At 40.3% G+C, this 18714-nt stretch overlaps 1 protein-coding gene across 2 annotated transcripts in view; it reads left to right on the top strand.

The window, feature by feature from the left end:
* ATRNL1 (attractin like 1) overlaps positions 1 to 18714 on the top strand; it is a 969676-nt gene that overhangs the window by 440578 nt on the left and 510384 nt on the right. For both annotated transcript variants that reach the window (XM_019555783.1, XM_019555782.1), the window contains exons 22-24: positions 10433 to 10527; positions 11428 to 11506; positions 12758 to 12915. In XM_019555783.1, coding sequence (XP_019411328.1) covers positions 10433 to 10527; positions 11428 to 11506; positions 12758 to 12915 — 332 coding nt within the window. The remainder of the gene's footprint in view (positions 1 to 10432; positions 10528 to 11427; positions 11507 to 12757; positions 12916 to 18714) is intronic.

The raw sequence follows: 18714 nt of genomic DNA, 5'->3' as shown, positions 1-18714 counted from the left end.
ACGCGTCCTGCAGGGGCCCCACATTACCCGGGACCTTCTTTTTACCCCCTACGTATTTAAAAAAGGACTTCTTATTGTCCTTATTCTGGGAAGCTAGTCCCAGTTCCATCTCTGCCTTGGCCTTCCTAACTGCCCCCCTACATCCCCGAGCAACTACAGAATAGTCCTCCCTGGTGATGACCTCTTCTTTCCATTGGGTGTACGCCTCCTTTTTAGCAAGGAGACATTCCCGGATGCTTTTGGTGAGCCTCTTCTTCAGCCTCTCCTCAGAAGTCATGTGCTTCATGTGCAATTGTCATTGTTCTCCACTGGAGTCCCTCCAATTTGTCTGCATCCTTTCTGTAGTGGGGGCCCCAAACCAGAAAGCAGTACTCCAGATATGGCCTCACCAGTGCCAAATAGAGAGGAATTATCACTTCTGTCAATCTGCTGGCAGCACACCTACTAACGCAGTCCAGTATGTCATTAGCCTTCTTGGCAACAATGGCACACTGCTGGTTGATATTCAGCTTATTGTCCACTGTAACCCCTAGGTGCTTTTCTGCAGAGCTGTGCCTGCTGCTTAGCCAGTTGGTCTATGCGGGTGCATGGGATTGTTCCATCTTAAGTGGAAGACTTTGCACTTATCGTTGTTGAACCTCATGATATTTGTTTTGGTCCACTCTTCCAATCTGTCTACGTCTCCCTGAACCCCAGCCCTACCCTCCAGCATATCTACTATCACCCCCAGCTTGGTTTTGTCTGCAGATTTGCCAAAGGTGCATTCTATCCCATCTTTCAGATTGTTGATGAAAACTTTGAACAAATCCAGCCCAGGATTGACCCCTGGGGCACTCCACTTGATACTAGCTGCCACCTAGACATCAAGCTATTAATTACTACCCCTTGAGCCTGATGATCCAGCTAGGTTTCTGTCTGCCTTACACTCCATTCTTCCAACACATACTTCCTTAGCTTGCTTACAAGAAAGTTGTGGGATACTGTATCAACTGGTCCAACCTTAATTTATAGTCATCCTTGATTCTGACAGTTCCTAACTTTTGCGTGCTTTACTTTGCAATCCTAATAACCTTATTTTAAAATATTTTTGATGTAATTCTGTCTCTACTAGGGCTTTATATTCAAGATTGATTATAGTAGCACTGCTATTTATCCCACTAGATTTTTAGCTCTCTGGAGACTTCTCTTTAGTTTCAATGTGCATTTTTACACATGCTCCAGGTGTTGTGGGGGGCAGCATCTCGTGTGTCAGTGTTCCTATATTTCAAAATGGTGGTGGGGGTGCTTTTTCTAACACTCGTTGAAAGAACTTTAGTTAAAGTGCACCCTCACTGCCATTTTGAAGCATGGGGACGCTGATACAAAAGATGCAGAGACTATCTGGAGTGCATAACTACCACACTCCAGCAGACTCTATTTGAGTCTGCTCCAATGTGCTGTAATTACAGGGTGTCAGAGAAGTCTCCTGGCTTGTCTGTAAGCACCCAGTCTGTTCTCTGGGACTTTTAGCAAAAATTTAAAAAAAAAGAAAAGAAAAGGAAACTGATAAGAAATATTTTACTAAGAGTAAAATAGAGTAGGTCTATTCCCTGCTGGAGGCGTGCACAAAACTCCTATTAACCTTATCAAGAATTGTCTGCTCTCATCAAAGAAAGAAAATAGCGCCTTAAAAATAAATAGCAATGCTGAAATTAAACTATTGCTTTAAAATTTATTTTGCTATTTAATTAAATGGCTGCTTTCTTTTGCCTAATTATTGTTGCACATGTTCTCATTACTGACATTTTGAATTTTCTCATGACTCTTGCCTGCCTTAACTGAGAAAGTAATAAGAGTTCTTTGTAGAATTCAAACCAAACTTATGAAAAGGTCACCACAACGATAAGCCCTAGCTGTCTTTGATCATAGAAACTGTTGATATGGTGCTCTGGTTCCTGTTTCCACTGCTATATCTGTATTGTATACAATGGTTGTTTAATACAAATATATATGCAGCCCTGAGAACAGAATCAAAGGCTTTGTCCTTTTAGCTGAGTTCCCTCATTGTTCTTCTGCAGCCATGCTGTTTCTGTGTCCTCTCTTTCTGGATCCATGAATCTTAAATCCTTCCTGCCCAGTGACCTAGCTTCCATAGGTCAGATAGGGAATTTCCCCACCTAAGCTTGCCTAATGACTGGTTAGTTAAGGAACTCTCCTGGGTGGTGGAAAGTGTGGATTTGATGTTCCTGAAGCTAAGGACAGTGTAGAATCCAGGTCTTCTGCTTCCTGGTTCAGTGCTCTGTTACCTAGATTATATGAAAGCTATTATATCACCATTGCATTTTTTGAATGGAAGTGGCCATGACTGCTATATTTTGGTCCTCATGTGTGTGTAGACTTAGAGCGTATACATGTTAGATTTGTCTGCTAAGGAGGCGGAAGAATGTGTGACATGCATCCCAAATGGGGTTAGGTGTGGAAAAGGTGTTGAGCTGCTTGGCTCTGCTAACAGTGTGGCAGTTCTAGCCCTGCATAGAATAATTATGGTCGCCTAGACCTGCACCTTGTTTTTTTCGTGGAAAGTTATTGGAAGCCAGTGTAAATTTTGGAGCACTGGCGTAATATGGTTCTGGTGACCCATGTACGTCAGAAGGCTGCTTTCTGCACCAGCTGTAGCTTCTGGATGCTCTTCAAGGATAGCCCCAGATGTGCATTGAAATAGTCTAGACTCGAGGCTATAAAAGGAATTATGATGGTAGCCAGATCCAAATTAGAAAGAAAAAAATACAGCCTTCTCACCAAATGTTTTTGGTAAAAGGAGCTCCTAGCAGCTGTAGAAACCTGAGAATCCAGGGGCAGCAAATGATCTAGAAGCACCTCAAGGCTTCAAATCAAGGGGAGACTGAAACACATTGAGGATAAGTGCCCCAGTCACTTCCAGGTCGTGATGTCTGACAGCTATCACCTCTGTCTTGTCTCATTTCTGCTTCAGCTGGTTTGCCGGCATCCAATTCTCAACTGGAGCTTGGGATTGGGTAAAGAACAGGATCAGATGATACAGGTGGAGCTTCGTGCCATCAATATACTGATGGCATCTCACTCCAGCTCTCCACACAATCCCATTAAGTCACCTCAGATATATGTTTTAATTGAGGGGGTAACATGATAGAATGCTAGTGGACCTCACAGGAAGGGTCTGGAGGGGAAAGTGAACGCTAACCCATTCCCACTCTGTAGGGCATCCTTGCTGGGAAACTGAGGAACCAATTAAGAATGGTACCATAAATCCCTACCAGGTAATATAAACACATTACGAGCACCTCAGAGTTAAGTATATCGAAGGCTGATGAAAAATCTAATAAAAATCAATGGTACAATTTCCCTTGTCAGTCTCCAAGCAAAGATCATCAACCAAGGCCACAAGTGCCATCTCTGTACTATACCCATGACAAAAGCCAGATTGATAGGGGTCAAGGGATCTGATAGTATCTAGATGTGCCTGGAATCATTGGACAATAACGCATTTGATGATCTTCCCTAAAAAGGGATGGTTGGATACAGAACAATAGGTGGTTGGGTAGTCAGCATCAAGAGAGGGCTTTTATAGTAGGGGCTGAACCATATTATACTTTTGTTTTATATCCACATTATCCTTTCTTAGCCATGGTATAGATAAATAGTATCTGTAAGTGTTTATGCTTTACGATGTATATAGTGCAGGAATGCAAACAAACATGAAAGTGGAATGAAGGAAAAAAAATACAGATACAAATATTTTCCAAATATAGTCTAAAGTAAATAGGCGGTTGTCTGCTCCATAATGTTTTATACTGATGGCATAGTGAAAAATTAAAAAAAAAGAAAAATATTTTTAAAATGTCATTTTTTTTTTTTTTATAAAACATCTAAAATGTCAAAAGTTTTTAAAAGAGTACAACATCCGGTTTTTAATGTCTTATACTCTTCATTAAAATTTGTTCCATAGTTAAGAAAGAAATCTATGCAGTGTTCAAGACATTTAACAGCCTAGTCTTTTTAGAAAATCATTATAGCTAATTAACACTTTGTGAATGAAGAACGTGCTGGGAATAAATTTGGACTGGGCGTGGGAGAGGGAGGGAATATGCTCGCAACAAAGGCGGAATCTATGGCCTGAATAGAATTATGATTTCCCTTCTACATTTATACATGCAGAATGCAAAGAAATACAATAAACCAATAAAAATGAGTATATATATGTGATGGTACAGTAATCACATGCACACAAAATTGAGCAGGCTTTGAAAATGACCAGAGTTGAGGTGAGATACCAGCTATCTAAGTAAAGCAGTATAAGAGTGTTTTTTAGTTGCCATTTCCAAAGTGGCAATACAGTAATGGTTGTATATGATGTAGAATCACTTTATTACAACAAACATTTTCATTCTTCACCAAGGTACAAAGATTACTCTAGAAGAGTCTTACTTTCCATTTTTCTGGAATCGTTGCAGGTTTTCTTCGTAATTAATTTGTTCTTGTGAATGTCTTATAAACGCAGAAAAAGCTTATGATAAATCCCATTTTTTTTATATAAAGGTTATAAATACTTAAATCACTGTTGGTTTGATCAATTATTGCAAAACAAACAAAAACACATAAGAATATATCCTGAGCTTATATAATTTCCTTGCTGTAAATATATTTTAATTCTCATTTACAAAAGCCAGTCAATGATTTAGGTTGTTCATACTTGAAATTCATATTTAGCTATTCATTCCTATGAGAGAGTTATATGAGGCTTTCTATACTTACAATGGACTGAGTAGGACCATGAGCGGGAGAGTATTGTGGACAAATACTACCATTGGCTGCATGAGTGAAGAGGCCCATGCCAGGGACTAACATAGTCCTGAGAAGAAGGGAGGAGGGTTTCCTTAGTAACAGATCTCCTACATCACCAGCTCTCTCCTCCAAAGTCCACTGCTGCAGTGCAAGCTTACTTAGACAGTTGCACATATTTCTATAACAGCTCCTCCGTACCTTCAGATCAACCACTGTGCAGTTTAGCAGTGTAATTTGTTGCCCAGGCCTCTTTCCATAATCATGAAAGGGCGTATTATGACTTAGAAACATTTGTAGTTTTCTGCTGCAAAATGCTAGAGGACTGAAAAAGTCATAATTTTTAGGTGAAAAGTATCTTCCTTATGAATTCTTAAACTACACTTGCTTCTTTCCATTTTGTATGGCTGTCCAGGAGTAAGGTAAAAACTTCTTGGTACTTTTGAAAGGATTACAAGGTAACTCCTGTGCTATAACTATCTGTCATCTTCCTGAATAAAGCAGGTTCTAGTATTCAAAGCTATCTGAGCTATTGCATATATAATCACCACCATTATGGCTATCTAACTATCTTTGGCCTTGTACAGACCTTGAGTTTATCTTGGGAGAACAGCTGCCCTCCCAGGAGAAACCCTGAGTGTATATATAATCAGACTTTCCCCCCCAGAATAAAAATGACCACTCTGGAGGGGGGAAATAACCTGGAAACAACCAGAGTTAAGTCACTTCCAGAAGACTTTCTCCTGGGAGAGCAAATGTTTATATATGCTGTGGCTTCTTTCAGAAGAGAACCCAGTATTCTAGCATCCTTCCCCTGCCTCCCTGGGAAACTGTGGCTGCATACACACATTCAAATCATTCAGGATAACTCTCCTAGGTTTGGTTTCCTGTGAGGAAAACTTACCTCTATAGAAGTTCAAGCAGAGAAGGAAGGTCAGGGAAGGGAGTGAAGTGTTGACATATTAAGGAAGAAAGTGGGGAAGATCCGTCCTATGTACAGTTGGGCTGCATGAATCTTCGGTCGCTGATTCAATTTAGCAGAGGTTTGACCCGATTTGGCAGCCAAATCTCCGAATCCAAATTGAATCGAATGGGGAGACCTGTTAATCTCTCCAAATTGAACCAGAAGCTTCTGATTCAGTTCAGAGAGATTCAGTGATTCGGACATAAACACAGGTTTATATGTTTTTTCTACGCAACTCAAGGTACCAGGTAGCTTGTTAATGCTGAGATGGTGGGGCAGATGAAGCATTCCATGGGAGTGTGGGGGAGGGGGACAGGTTGGCTGATTGTGATGTGTCCTGAGTGGACTCCACACCACTGAAATAGCCAGGAGCACCCCCTAAGTGCTTCAGTGCTGCGTTTTTCCAGCCCAAAACACTCATGTGGCAGTGGGGGGGGGAGCAGTATGCTCTGCTCCCTGCTTGGCTGAGACTAACGCACACTCTTCCTGGCCCTGTGGGAGAGGGTGCATAGTGGGATATCAGGTTTCTCTCACACACTCTTTATTTGTCCTGCCTCACAGGACACAACCAACCCCATAAATTACAGCTTGTGCAAAAGATACAAAACAGTAAAGTGTTAACCCAACCCTGGAGTTTCTTTGCAAATATTGAGAGAATACCCTGGGTGGTGGTGTTGGCACTAGCCTGGTATCGCTCTCTCTGTCTCTCCATCTGTTTTTCAGTCTTTGAGCATCAAATTCCTCTGGCAAGCCAGTTATCTCCAGCAGCTGGCTCAGTCTTTATAGGCAGTCATCACTTGCTTGCCACCTGCAGCTAGGCTGCTATCCCTGGTACACATAGCCAGCCACACCCTGGAACCTGAAACCTGCTACAGGGAGCAAAAAGAACCAAAGCACAGTGGGATTTTGGAGGACAGTCTGCTGCCTGTAGAGGCATTCTTTTTCCTGAGAGGTCACTACACTCAGGAAGTTGCCAAGTTATATTTCTCCCAGAATGGCCTCATTTGCCCTGGGAGAAAAATTATGAATGTCTGTACACTCATGGTTGTTCCTGAGTGAGCAGGAGCTTTCCCTTGAGAAACTGTACATTTGTCCAAACCCAGTGTTGCTCACTGGACTCTGTTGCACCACCAGGGAGCAGAGCATGCCCCCTTCAAAATCCTCACATTGCGTTGCAGGAAAAAAAGAGGCTGACTATGGGCAGTCTGGACCAGCCAATCAATGGTAGCCCTATGCACTGCTGCCATCTGTTGCCAGACAGACTAAAGAAGCCTGCAAAACACACTGAGATATGTACACAACCCCTTTCCATCTCCCTCTGCCCCTCTTCCCTTTGGCTGCACAGTGTCAGCACTGCAAGCACTCCATTCTTCAGGGCCTCAGTGTTCAAATGTCAGTAAACACGGCTCTAGGTAATTTTTTCTAGCAGAACAAACCTAGGATAATTCTCTCAGATTATTTGAATTTGTTCATGCAGACTTATGTACCAGCAATTTAGTGACTATTAATTAGTAGCCTCATAAAGCAGTTCAGGATACCTTGAGTATAAAAGATGTATTATATGTAATACCATTTGTATTATTGTCTTTGGTAATTTGATATATGGTTTTTATGTTATTGATGCAAGTCCAAGGAAAAATGGTGAAGTTGATTCTAAATTGTTTCAAATAGTAAAGTTATATTTAGTTTACCATCATTTACCATTGGAATAAACATTTCTTCCCTGAAAGCAAGCTCCTTTCTTTTTGGCATTTAACTTCGCAAACTTGAGATTAAATGAGAGAAACATAGCATCTGTGATGTTACTAACATAAGTGATCTGACATACAGCTAAAGGACAAAAAGACAGCTTTACAGTACAATAATGAAAACTAAACAATCCAAAGTAATACAGAAAATATGCATTCCCAGGAAATTATTTTTAGGCATGACAAGTAACTTCATTTTTTACAGCTTGAATTTATCTCTTAAACCTTTTTAAGCTATGTGCACATAAGATGGCAAAAACTGATCTCACAGGCATATGGTTAGGAAACAGGACTCCTGGATCTGTTTCCAACTTATGCTATTGTCCTGTTATGTAATTTTGAGCAGACAAGTTTTATTTTGGCTACGTTCTTGCACCTGTAAGAGTTCTCAGCCTATGCTTAATAGGGGTTATGGTGTTTTTAAGCTATATATTTGTGTTCTCCAGATTCCAAGCATCTCTGCCATCTCTGGTGGATCATGGAAAGCCTTGGAGGCATGTCTATATTTATATTAGCCTGTCCCTTATGGCCTATGGAGCACAGTGGTCCTCAGAACATCTAACATGCTTAATCATAACTTTTGAGCTAAAATAAAGTAAACTGTTTTTGTTTATATGGATAACTATGGGGTCCTAGTTGAAAATGTTCTTTTGTTTTAATTTAATGAGAGCCAACCAGTTCCCTTCTATACCGCCTTCTCATTCCCCTAAATCTGCACTTTACTCAAGCTCCTCTTTTTCATTCTTAAGAGTGAGAGGCCTCTGCACTGATTTGACTGTACCAGCACCTGCCACCGTTTTCTTCTCCAGTCTGAAACCTGCCATATTGGACTGTAATGTGTGGAGGTTCATATAAGGACCAGACTGCCTGTAGTACCACATGGGGGGGGGTGCGTTTACACATGCATTTGATCTGGACTAAGTTTACTTTGGTGTAAACTACTCTTGAGTAAGCACTTTCAGGAAGGAGTCTACACATGCAGGGACAGTGGGGGAGGTTTGCTGCTCTTTACACCAAGTTTCCTGCAGGCCTGCACTGGGCCCCTGATGCCACTGGGAGGAGCTCTACGCATCCTCTGGGTGCTAGCCCAGGGGCTGGCAGGAAGTACTGGGCTCAGAAGACAGCAGTCTCCTGGTTCCATGGGGCTGCCTGCTGCTGGAGTGAAGATAATGTTCCCCCACCCTGGCAGCAGGGAGCGCCTGGCCTGGCTCCCCAATCAGGGTTAGGGAACTTGGAAAGAGCTGCAAGGGAAGGGGCTGCTAGCTGCCCCACGGGCGGATGGGGGCAGAGTTCTGGGACCTGTCTCACACCCACAGTTCTTTCCAAACCTCATGCCTCGATCACCTGATCAGGGCATGGGGCTAGGACCTTCCCCTGACTAGGACAGTTCCAGGCCCAATGGTGGGTGGAGACTGGGAAGCTTGTTGCTTGCTCAGCTTTGTAAGCCCAGAGCTGGAGGGGTGGGGTGTGGAACAGGTTGGGGAGCTTGTTCCCCATCCGGTTCCATGAGTGTGGAGCTGGGGGGCAGGAACAGGCTGAGGGGCTTGTTCCCTGGCCAGCTCTGCGAGTGTGGAGTTGAGCGGGGAACAAGCTCCCAGCCTATTCTTGCAGTCCCGGAGCTGGTCGTGGAATAGGCTCCTCTGCCCCTACCAGCAAGGAGCTCCCAATGCCACCTCCATGTCTGTGGGGCTGGTGTTGGGATTTCCTGGTGTCAGCTCTGCAAACGTGGGGCCAGTGCTGGGTGACCCTTATCTCCCAGTGTCAGCTCCATGCACCCCATGGTCTGCCTACCCCAAATCCATCTTCAAGCTGCTTAATAGTTGATAGTTTTGTGTTTAGAAGAATATGTTGTAAATAACGATGAAGTGGCAATGGCTAGCAGAAAACTAGAGAAGGGAGTAGTAGAGGACTTTACATTGGTGAATAGTAGTTATTGCTGTCTGGAAGTAGCATCAAATGGAACTGCTAGGCAGCCTCCACTCCCTTCCTTCCTTTATTTTAGAAGTCAGGAATATTGTTGACCAAATAAATACGAGAGAGAAAATCATAACTTCACTGAAGTCAGTAGTCATTTTCACATTTGTTTCAGTGGGACCAAGCTTTCACTGTAGAACTGTAACCCATGATTTTCTGCAACAGATACACTAGCATGAAAATAAAAATAGTTAATTCCAATGTGATGCTTTATTATGAGTCATATCATTGTAGTATCATAGTTGTGTACTGTATTCTTGTACTGTAGATACAGTTTTGGTTTTTTATTTTTCAGTATTATATAGATAAATAACACTAACTGCTATGTTACTCAGCTGTACATCATAGTAAAATACAAGCTATTAAAGTATCTCGATACAACTAAAACATTTTAATGCTTGTTAACAGAATACTGAAATAATTTTATTACAAAAAATACTCCTAATATATTTTATAAGACATTTTGAAATAACTGATTAATTCAAGAGACATGATGATGAGGATGTTTTTATCTTGGTATCAATACAATTCAATAAAAATAGCTGCGTACATTTTTATGCTGATTTTTATTTCATAATTTAGGTTATGCTTGGTTTCATACCTGTTAACTACTCCAACACACTAGTGATGAATACATAAACACCCATATGCCAAATAAATACATACATACACATATACATGTATACAAGTTAAACTAGGGTCACACATTTCCTGTTGCAAGAGATTTGTGTACAGTTGAATGATATTTTATGGTGTGTGTTCTTGTGCAGTAATTGAGAAATTTTCAACAGAAGATAATCATGGCGCACAGATTTTATAGCAAAGGCTCCCTTTCTTAACGTGTTTGACGTTGTGATCTGTTTACGGTGTTGTTGGGGGGGTGTTTATTTTAAATATATCTGCATCTGGACTCTACTTGTATTTTGTTTAAATTCTGTTTTGCTTACAGACAGCCTTTTGATTGACTACCAGTTTACCTTCAGCTTATTACAAGAGGACGATCGCCACCACACTGCCATAAACTTCATAGCAAATCCCGAACAGGTGAGAAAATATAATTAAACAACCCTAATATAAATTCCCAGAACAAAAGAGATGTTTGATTATGAGTTTAGTTCTGTCAAAGTACCGATCAGGCATTAGAGCTAATCAGAGCTGTTGAAATCATGGAAGACTCCTATTGACTCCAATAGAAGACCACTTCTCTTCTTTCTTTAGCTTTGTGCAAAGATAAACAGATATTTCCAAATGCATTCTATATATGGCTAATATTGCACTTTTCTTAACCACTCCTATCAAGTATTATATTTCTGCTGTCATTTTTCAGGCACAATCCAGGCAAACTAAAATAGGTTTGTTATTTTTCTCCCTAATGAACTATAATTTTCAATGACTTGCTGAGACATTCCCTGTTGCAAGACATTTGTATAAAATGGAATGATATTTTGTGGTGTGTGTTCTTGTGACCTCCTTGAGACATTTTCGGCAGAAGATAATTATGATGTTATGGCACAAAGCTTTTGTAACAAAGGCTGGCTTTTTAAAGATGTTTGCTGTTTTAAGCTGTTTAAGGTGTTGTAGAAGCACCCGGTTTTAGAACCAGCAAGACTCTGAACTTGTGGCCCTAGTTTAACTTGTCTGGCTGAGAGTGATTTAAAAGAACTGGTTAGACATAGTTGGGGTGGCTGTATATTTGAAATTAAATTAAATAAAAGTTTGTTGTGCAACTGAGGGATCTGTGAGTGTTTCGTAGTTAACAGTATTAATGTTAATAATTGTGTCCTACCCCCATTCAAGTCACAGAAAGCTTTGCCATTGATTTCAGAATTTCACCCTAATATTTACAGTCAACAATCAAGGAAGGAAAATTAAAAAGTCCATCAAAGGTACAGTCAGCTTGTTATAACTTAAATTAATTGTAATATATGTTTTCTTTCTGTCTAGTCAAACAAAAATTTGGATATATCAATTAATGCATCAAACAACTTTAACCTCAATATCACATGGTCTGTTGGCTCTACAGGTAAGAAAGCATTTTGTTGTGATATATTTCTCCCCATATGATCTCGAGATCCTTTAAGGTTTTTTTTTAACGTGATTGTCTTTGTTACTGATTTGAATAATAAAACTTTATAAAATGTATTCTTTTTCTATTAGCATTATACCTTTATTAATTATATTACTTAAAGCTCAGATAATAATTTGCAATCTGAACAAAGCTTCATTAACATGTTAACTTTCTCTCCTATTCAATTAAAATTACTTGGTAGGAAATGCTTGTACTCTATTTAAATTTTAAAAATGGCAGTGTTATGAAATTCTGTGATTTTAATTAAGATAAATTGCTCCCTTAACTACTGGGGAGACTGAGATATTTTAATTTCTTTGTTTCAGTGTTCAAGCTAAAAATTTAATTATTAACCTTAACATTGATATCAAATAATAAAATTCTTCTGTGTATGCTGATAAAAGGAGCTGCTTATCTCTTTTTCCCCAAACTTTAAACCCCATTACTCTTTTTGCTTTAATAAGGAAGAAGAAAAGGTTTATTTAGAAAGTTTTTATGAATTGGTTCTGTTGACTTTCTGAAAATATATCCAAGGAGAAGCAAAATGCTTACAAGTTAAACTGTACATTTTAATGACTAAAACCAGGCGTTTCAAGAAGCCCAAGAACTTCTGTATTTTGTTGCATCTATCTGTATTTTTGTGCAGTATTCAAAGCTTTATTTTAAAATACCTTTGCTAGCAAATTCTGTATTTTCCATTATCTTCTATTTACTTCACCAAGTCAGCAGTGCTATGATCAAACAGAATTGGTGAGAAGCCTGATGGTTTACAAGAAATAATATATGTTTATCTAGTGTATTATTCACATTTCTAAGAACGTTTGAGACACGATAGCAATATTTTATAATGTAGACAAATTCACTTTCCACACTTTAGTAACTTATGAATTTTTATTGAAATGGGATGTAAATTACTAGAGGAAACTATATTAGCTGTGTAGTTAACCAGGATAAATTTGCTATAAAATTCCTATCCAAGTATATCTCCCCTTTATTTTATGTTTCATTCATAATCTTCAGAAATTGTGGTAGGAGTTTGTGTGAATTTCCTGTGTAGGTGAAATATTACTTGTTTAATGTGTATAGTATACAGAAAAGGTTGCTGAGTCACTTGCTCAAAAGTAAGGAACTACCAGTATTAAAGTTGCCTGTAGTAAACTACTTTGGTTCTTTTTGTGATAATTTAATATTCATTTACATTTTTAGCTGGAACAATATCTGGAGAAGAAATTCCTGTTGTTTCTAAGGCTAACATCAAAGAATACCGAGATAGTTTTTCTTGTGAAAAATTCAACTTTCGAAGCAACCCAAACATCACGTTCTATGTATACGTCAGCAATTTTTCATGGCCAATCAAAATACAGGTTAGTATATATATTGACCAATTCAGTTTTCTGGTGATTTTCATTGGGTATCGTAAATGAATATTTTCATTGCTCCTGAGACTGTACAGATGATTCCGTACAGTTACATTCTCCAGGGTTAGATGTGCTGTATATATATTTTGTCTTTCTGCAAATAGGAATACTGCCAAATGGCTAACCACTTGAGTAATTATTCCTGGTAATTTATATCCCATTAATTACAGCCTTTTGTATGCTGGACAGTTTTGTTTACAAATGTTTATACAAAAAAGAACGAGATTTTAAAATCCAGTCTTATTTTATAAGAGAAATATTTGTGAAGAACAATATATATATAACGTTGTTGGTAGATTTCTGGAAAATCATTATTTTTTTTCTTAGTTAAATGCTTAATGTCTGTTGTGTGCTACAGTTCTACAGCTTGTATAGTAGACATGATAAAGTTTATTGAATTAGTATTCATTTTCTCTTTTTAGATCTAGGCTTAATGCTCTGACTTTCTTGTGATATCAGCAGGAATTAATGAAAGTTTCTTACAGGATCGGGCTGTAAAGTTTGAGTTTCTACCATGGTTCATGTATTGCTGCTTAGTTTTGCTAAAAGTTTCAGGGAACTTTCTAGCTACTATTAATATGTCTCTGTTTGTGGGCATCTTTCTCCCATTACTCACTTCATGGAGGTTACTGAATGAAAGCCTTCCAGACAGCTTCGTTAAAGCACTAACCTTTGCAAAATTAATTGTTAAAATCATAATATGGTCTTGGGCAAGCAATCCGAGTAGGGCCAAACTGCCCTGAAGCTCCATACTATGACAACTAGAACAGGAACATAAGTGTAGACATCTCACAGGCATTTCAAAGTAGAGATACTGGGCTCATCGGGTGTATCTTCACTGACTGAGAAGTTCCTAATCACCTTCATTCTAGATGCTGGCTTAAAACAATTATCTTCAAACCATAAAGGAAAGTGATGCAGAAATATTTAATTTAGCTTATATATTCTTTCAGTTATGGGTTATGCTAAATGTCCCCTAATGGTATGTTAAATATATTTTCTCCAAATTAAACCCTGCTCTTTAAAAGGGTGTGTAGCATTCACTATAGAGCTATATCCCATAAATTCTTGCTTGGTCATGAGACATGCTTTCTTTAAAATGTAATCTCTCTTTTTTTTTTTTTAGCTTTTTACCTTAGCTGGTTATTTTCTCATCTGCCAGACCCTCGAAGTCGGGATGAGTTTGTTTTAACTGGCACTGGGGACTGGGTAATGTCTAATCTGTGCCCTGATGGTTAGAGTAGTGTGCTGTGAAGTTGGAGAGAGGTAGGGTCAAACTCCTCTGGGCGAAAGGGCCTAGAATCTGGGCCTGCTCCTTACTGAGCAATTACCTAACTGCTAGTCTATTGGGTTAAAACATGGGAAGGCCCTCTTTTTCCTCCTCCTTCAGTATATAGCAGCTGCTAGTCGTGGGGTTTTGCCAGGCTACAGTTTGTAAAATTAACACTTATCCAGGTATGTTCATAGGTAGCAGCTGCGTACCTCCCTGGCCAAAGCACAGCCTAGCCTGCCTTGCCAGAGCTCACATGTTCAATAGCTATGTGGATATAAAATAGAAGAGAGTCACTGCAGGTAGAATTAGGGCTGTGAACTGAGTACAAGTGCCAAAAATGGCACTAAGGCAGCTGGGTTTGAAAAAGGAAACTAGGATTCTGTCCCAAAAGGGCAGTCTCTTTGGATGATTGCTCAAACAAGAACACCTAGTTTTGGCAAATTCTTTATTGCACAGTGTCATCATGCACCTATAGAGTATATACAGGTGACATGGTAAAGTCACAATACTGTATATTGCTTAGTATCATCATAAAGTACCTCAAGATGCTGTGAACATCAGAGTAACAAAGAAAGCCACTTTCCTGCAGGAGAGAAGGTTTCCAGAGGATATTCAGGAGTTTTACACCAAAAGACATGCAGGCATTGTTCTGGAATACTAGAGCTAGAAACAACTTGTTCCACATTCTGAGCTCAGTTACGCAAGAAATAGTTAAAACCAATATATGCTAAATTTTATTGCAGATCTTACTCTTACTGTCTTTAATGTTTCTGGAAAGCTGCAGAAAGAACATATTGTGCTTTTCACTGTCACTTTAGGTCTTTATGTAAGTCGTTTACCTGGATAAATTTTGACCTCTTATTCATGCTCAGAGCTCCCAGGAAACTTGCTGGTAGTTCCATCCGCACTTCGAGGACAGATACAGGCCATAAAAAAATGTAATGATAGATGTTTCATTATCAGGCAATGCAAGTTAATTAAAGAAAAATCTAAGATTGGGAAATGCAAACTGTATTTCATAAGAAGCAAATTAGCTTTGAAACTGCACTAGGCATGCTTCTTTCTTATGCCTTTTACTTGCACAATTTAATGCTTTATGCCATAAGAGAGTAGTCTAAGTTGTCAGGATCTTCCACAAATGAAGGTTAGTTGCCTGGAACTGTAGTTCTTTGAGAAGGGCTCTGAATATTAACAGTTAGTGCAGTGATGCTTAAAAATTCACTCCCTCTTTTATCCCTCACCTCAGTGTTCCCAAATGTTCCACCTATGTCTATAAAAGGGAAGAACATTGCCATCTTCCGCTGCCACCACAAAGTCACATTTTATTAGGCCTGTGACAAAGAGGGGGAGTGGGCAGGACACATGACTATTCAGTCCATCATGAAGAACTGGTTTATGGGTAACCTTTATTTCTTTTTTAAGTGTCCTCTGCATATGTCCACTGAGGGCATAGGGTACCTTGTTAACAGTAAGTGGGACTCAGTCCGTAATTAAATAAGGATGGAAGCGCTGAATGCATGTCTGCTTCGAATACAAGGGCAAATGTATAATGCTCTGTAGAAGTATGTACCAAAGTTCAAGATGTTTCTAAGATATGTCACTGATGTAACCCCCCACTCTAGTGGAAAGTGCAGTAATCCATTTAAGGAAAAGATAATTTGCTAAAGAAAAGCTCTAAAATACACTGTCCAATGCACCTTGAAGGTGGAACAAAATGAGACAAATGAAACGGAGAGGGAAGAATCCCTGAGGGGAGCAGGAAAATCAAGGTGGCATAGAGAGCATCCCCATCTTGTATTCACCTTTGTGCCCTCCTTGCTACACAAACCTCAGTGAGAACCTTAAGAGAGATCTTCATAAATGGATCAGTTGGGACTTCTCGAACATAGCAATTTCTGCGGAAGGACCTGCATCAATCTGAAGTGCCTCCTCGTTGTCTTTCTGATTGCTTAAGGTATTGCTCTGATGTATGCCCTTTCACCTTTCTCCGTGACTTATACAGCCCTGAGGAAATAAAACAGGATGCAGGATGGACCATTGTTATGTTTGTGGCATGAATCACAGAGCTGTGATACTTGGACTTTGTGAATCTCCCTGTATGAGAACCCATTATCCTATTCATCCGTGTTTCACAGAATAGTCTTAATAATGTAGATCTTATACCTAAACCTTGCACCCTGCTATCTGGACACCAAGTAGATGATGTTTACAAAGAGATTATTTTGCTGAATGTAAGACATCTCACTTGGCAGTTGGAAGCCTTGCCCAGACTGACATAGATGGAGAAATGGAAGTGTTTGTTTAAGCTGGAAGTGCAGTGTAAACTGTTGTCTGCAGCAGACCCCATTCCAGCTCTACTGATTATTTACTTTCTCTGAAGCATTCTGGGATTTACTTCGTGTGATAAAAGTGGCCCTAGCAGGTTATCTACAAATCAACCTCCTGTGAAGGAGATACCATTCTCTTGCATGCTGTGATGCAAGTTCCTTATGGGACTCATGATTTTTAACAGTGTCTGGAGTATGCCTGGGCAATCACCTGAATAGTCAGTTAGTCCACAGCAGTGGTTCTCAACCTTTTGTGATTCAAGATATCCCTCAAAAAATGCCAGATCTTAGTTTTCACTATTTTTTTTACTATAGAAAAATAATAGAGAAATTACTTCGTTACAAAGGACTCCAGAAGGCCCACAACAGGTTAGAATGTTTCTAAAGCTATGGATTTCTATTTGAAATTTCAGGGTTTATCCTGTGTATCATGTTTGCACACCTACCAGTGTTATCATTGAATGGCATGCCATGTTACCCTTGACCGGCTCCAAAGATATTCCAGTCCTGTGGCACCTTGATTGAGAATCACTGCTCTGTAGTAATTATAGTTCTTTGAGGTGTGTTGTCCTCCATCGCCAATGACTGGAAACCTTACAAGCAGGAGATGTACAAAGGAACTTACTGGTAAAGGAATTCATCCTGGATTGCATGTGCCCTACCATTTATACACCTGGCTATAGAGAGTGAGAAGACTCTAAGGTTACAAGTAGAGGGTAAGAACCTTGTTCAGCTAATTTTAGGTGGCTACTGGAGCTCTTAATCCCTGGATTGTTGGCACATTAGCACCAAAAACTAGTTTTAAGCCCACTTTAGGAAGCTTAAAATTATACCACTCCAGGGAAAGTTTATATCTGATCCATATTACCCAGCTCGTGTTCCATTAATATGTGGCCACTCCCCATGACCCACCAAAGTTGCAATTCTCCAGCATCCCAGGATACAATGTCCCCCCCCCCCCCTGTTCTTTGTGGACAAACTTCCCACCCCCTGAGCTCTAGAGCTGTGCAAAGCTTTGATTCGACTCAGTGAAGATTCGGCCCGATTCAGTGGCTAAATCTCTGAATCCGAATTGAATCAGAGGACCCTTTAATCTCTCCGAATCAAATCGGAGCCCTCCAAATTGATTCAGAAAGATTTTGAGATTCCAACATAGTGACAACTTTAAATGTTTTTTTCTACATACCTCTGGGTAGCAGGGGCTCATGAATGCTGCGATGCTGGGGCACATGGAGTGTCCCACAGAAGCACGGGGGGGCTCCCCAGTGCACTTGGCAGGAGACCCAGAAGTGGACCAGAAGCAATTCGGCGACTGGTGCCTCATGGGTTGGGGGGGCACCTGGGGTGCCTCCCAGAGCACTCCCCAGTAGACCCGGAAGTAGACCGGAAGTACTACTGGGTTCGGTGCCCAGCATGTGGAGGGACCCCCCTGCACTCCTGTGGGACACTTCATGTACCCCAGCATTTCAGCATTCACAAGCCACACTGATACCTTGAGGTATGTAGATACATTTTTTTAAACCTGTCTTTATGTCTGAATCACTGATTCTCCGAATTGGCATTGAATCTTCAGATTCAGATGTGGCCAAATGGAATCGGGGACAGTGATCCGAATCAATGAATCGAATCGCTGTCCCTGATTTGGGCCGAATCCGAATCAAATAGGGCCCACTTCACACACCCCTACTGAGCTCTACTGCCTAGGGTTCAGTTCTGACAACAAGCCAACTCCTCATCCTGGCCCTGGGCATATATCCCGTTCAAACAGCCTGCAGAACATAAGCCAGGTTGCAGGGTATGGATGAGTCCAGGAGTGGAGTCTAGGGAGGTAGACTGTGGCTTCCTTCCCAGGACAGGAGTAGCTCTCTCAACTGTGGCTTTCCTCGCTGCTCTCACCTCCCAGCCACCCAGGAAGCACAGCCAGCATCCTCCATACTCCAGCGACCAAATCTCACTTTGTTAAAACATGAGACCTTCTTTATTTTACTTCCTTTTTTCTTTTTAAATTTTTTTTTACTTTTTATTTTATTCTTCTTTATTCTTTCATTTTGCCACCCTTCCCCCACCCCCTTCTTGTTACCACATCCTATTTCATTACCCACCTGTATCCCATTAACTCTGCCTCCCAGCTTCATGTTCCCCCTC

Source organism: Crocodylus porosus, unplaced genomic scaffold (genome assembly GCF_001723895.1).
Source record: "Crocodylus porosus isolate Cpor-Errol unplaced genomic scaffold, CroPor_comp1, whole genome shotgun sequence".
Classification (NCBI taxonomy): domain Eukaryota; kingdom Metazoa; phylum Chordata; order Crocodylia; family Crocodylidae; genus Crocodylus; species Crocodylus porosus.
The sequence above is the reverse complement of the archived record's forward strand: the minus strand, read 5'-3'. Positions and strand labels throughout refer to the sequence as shown.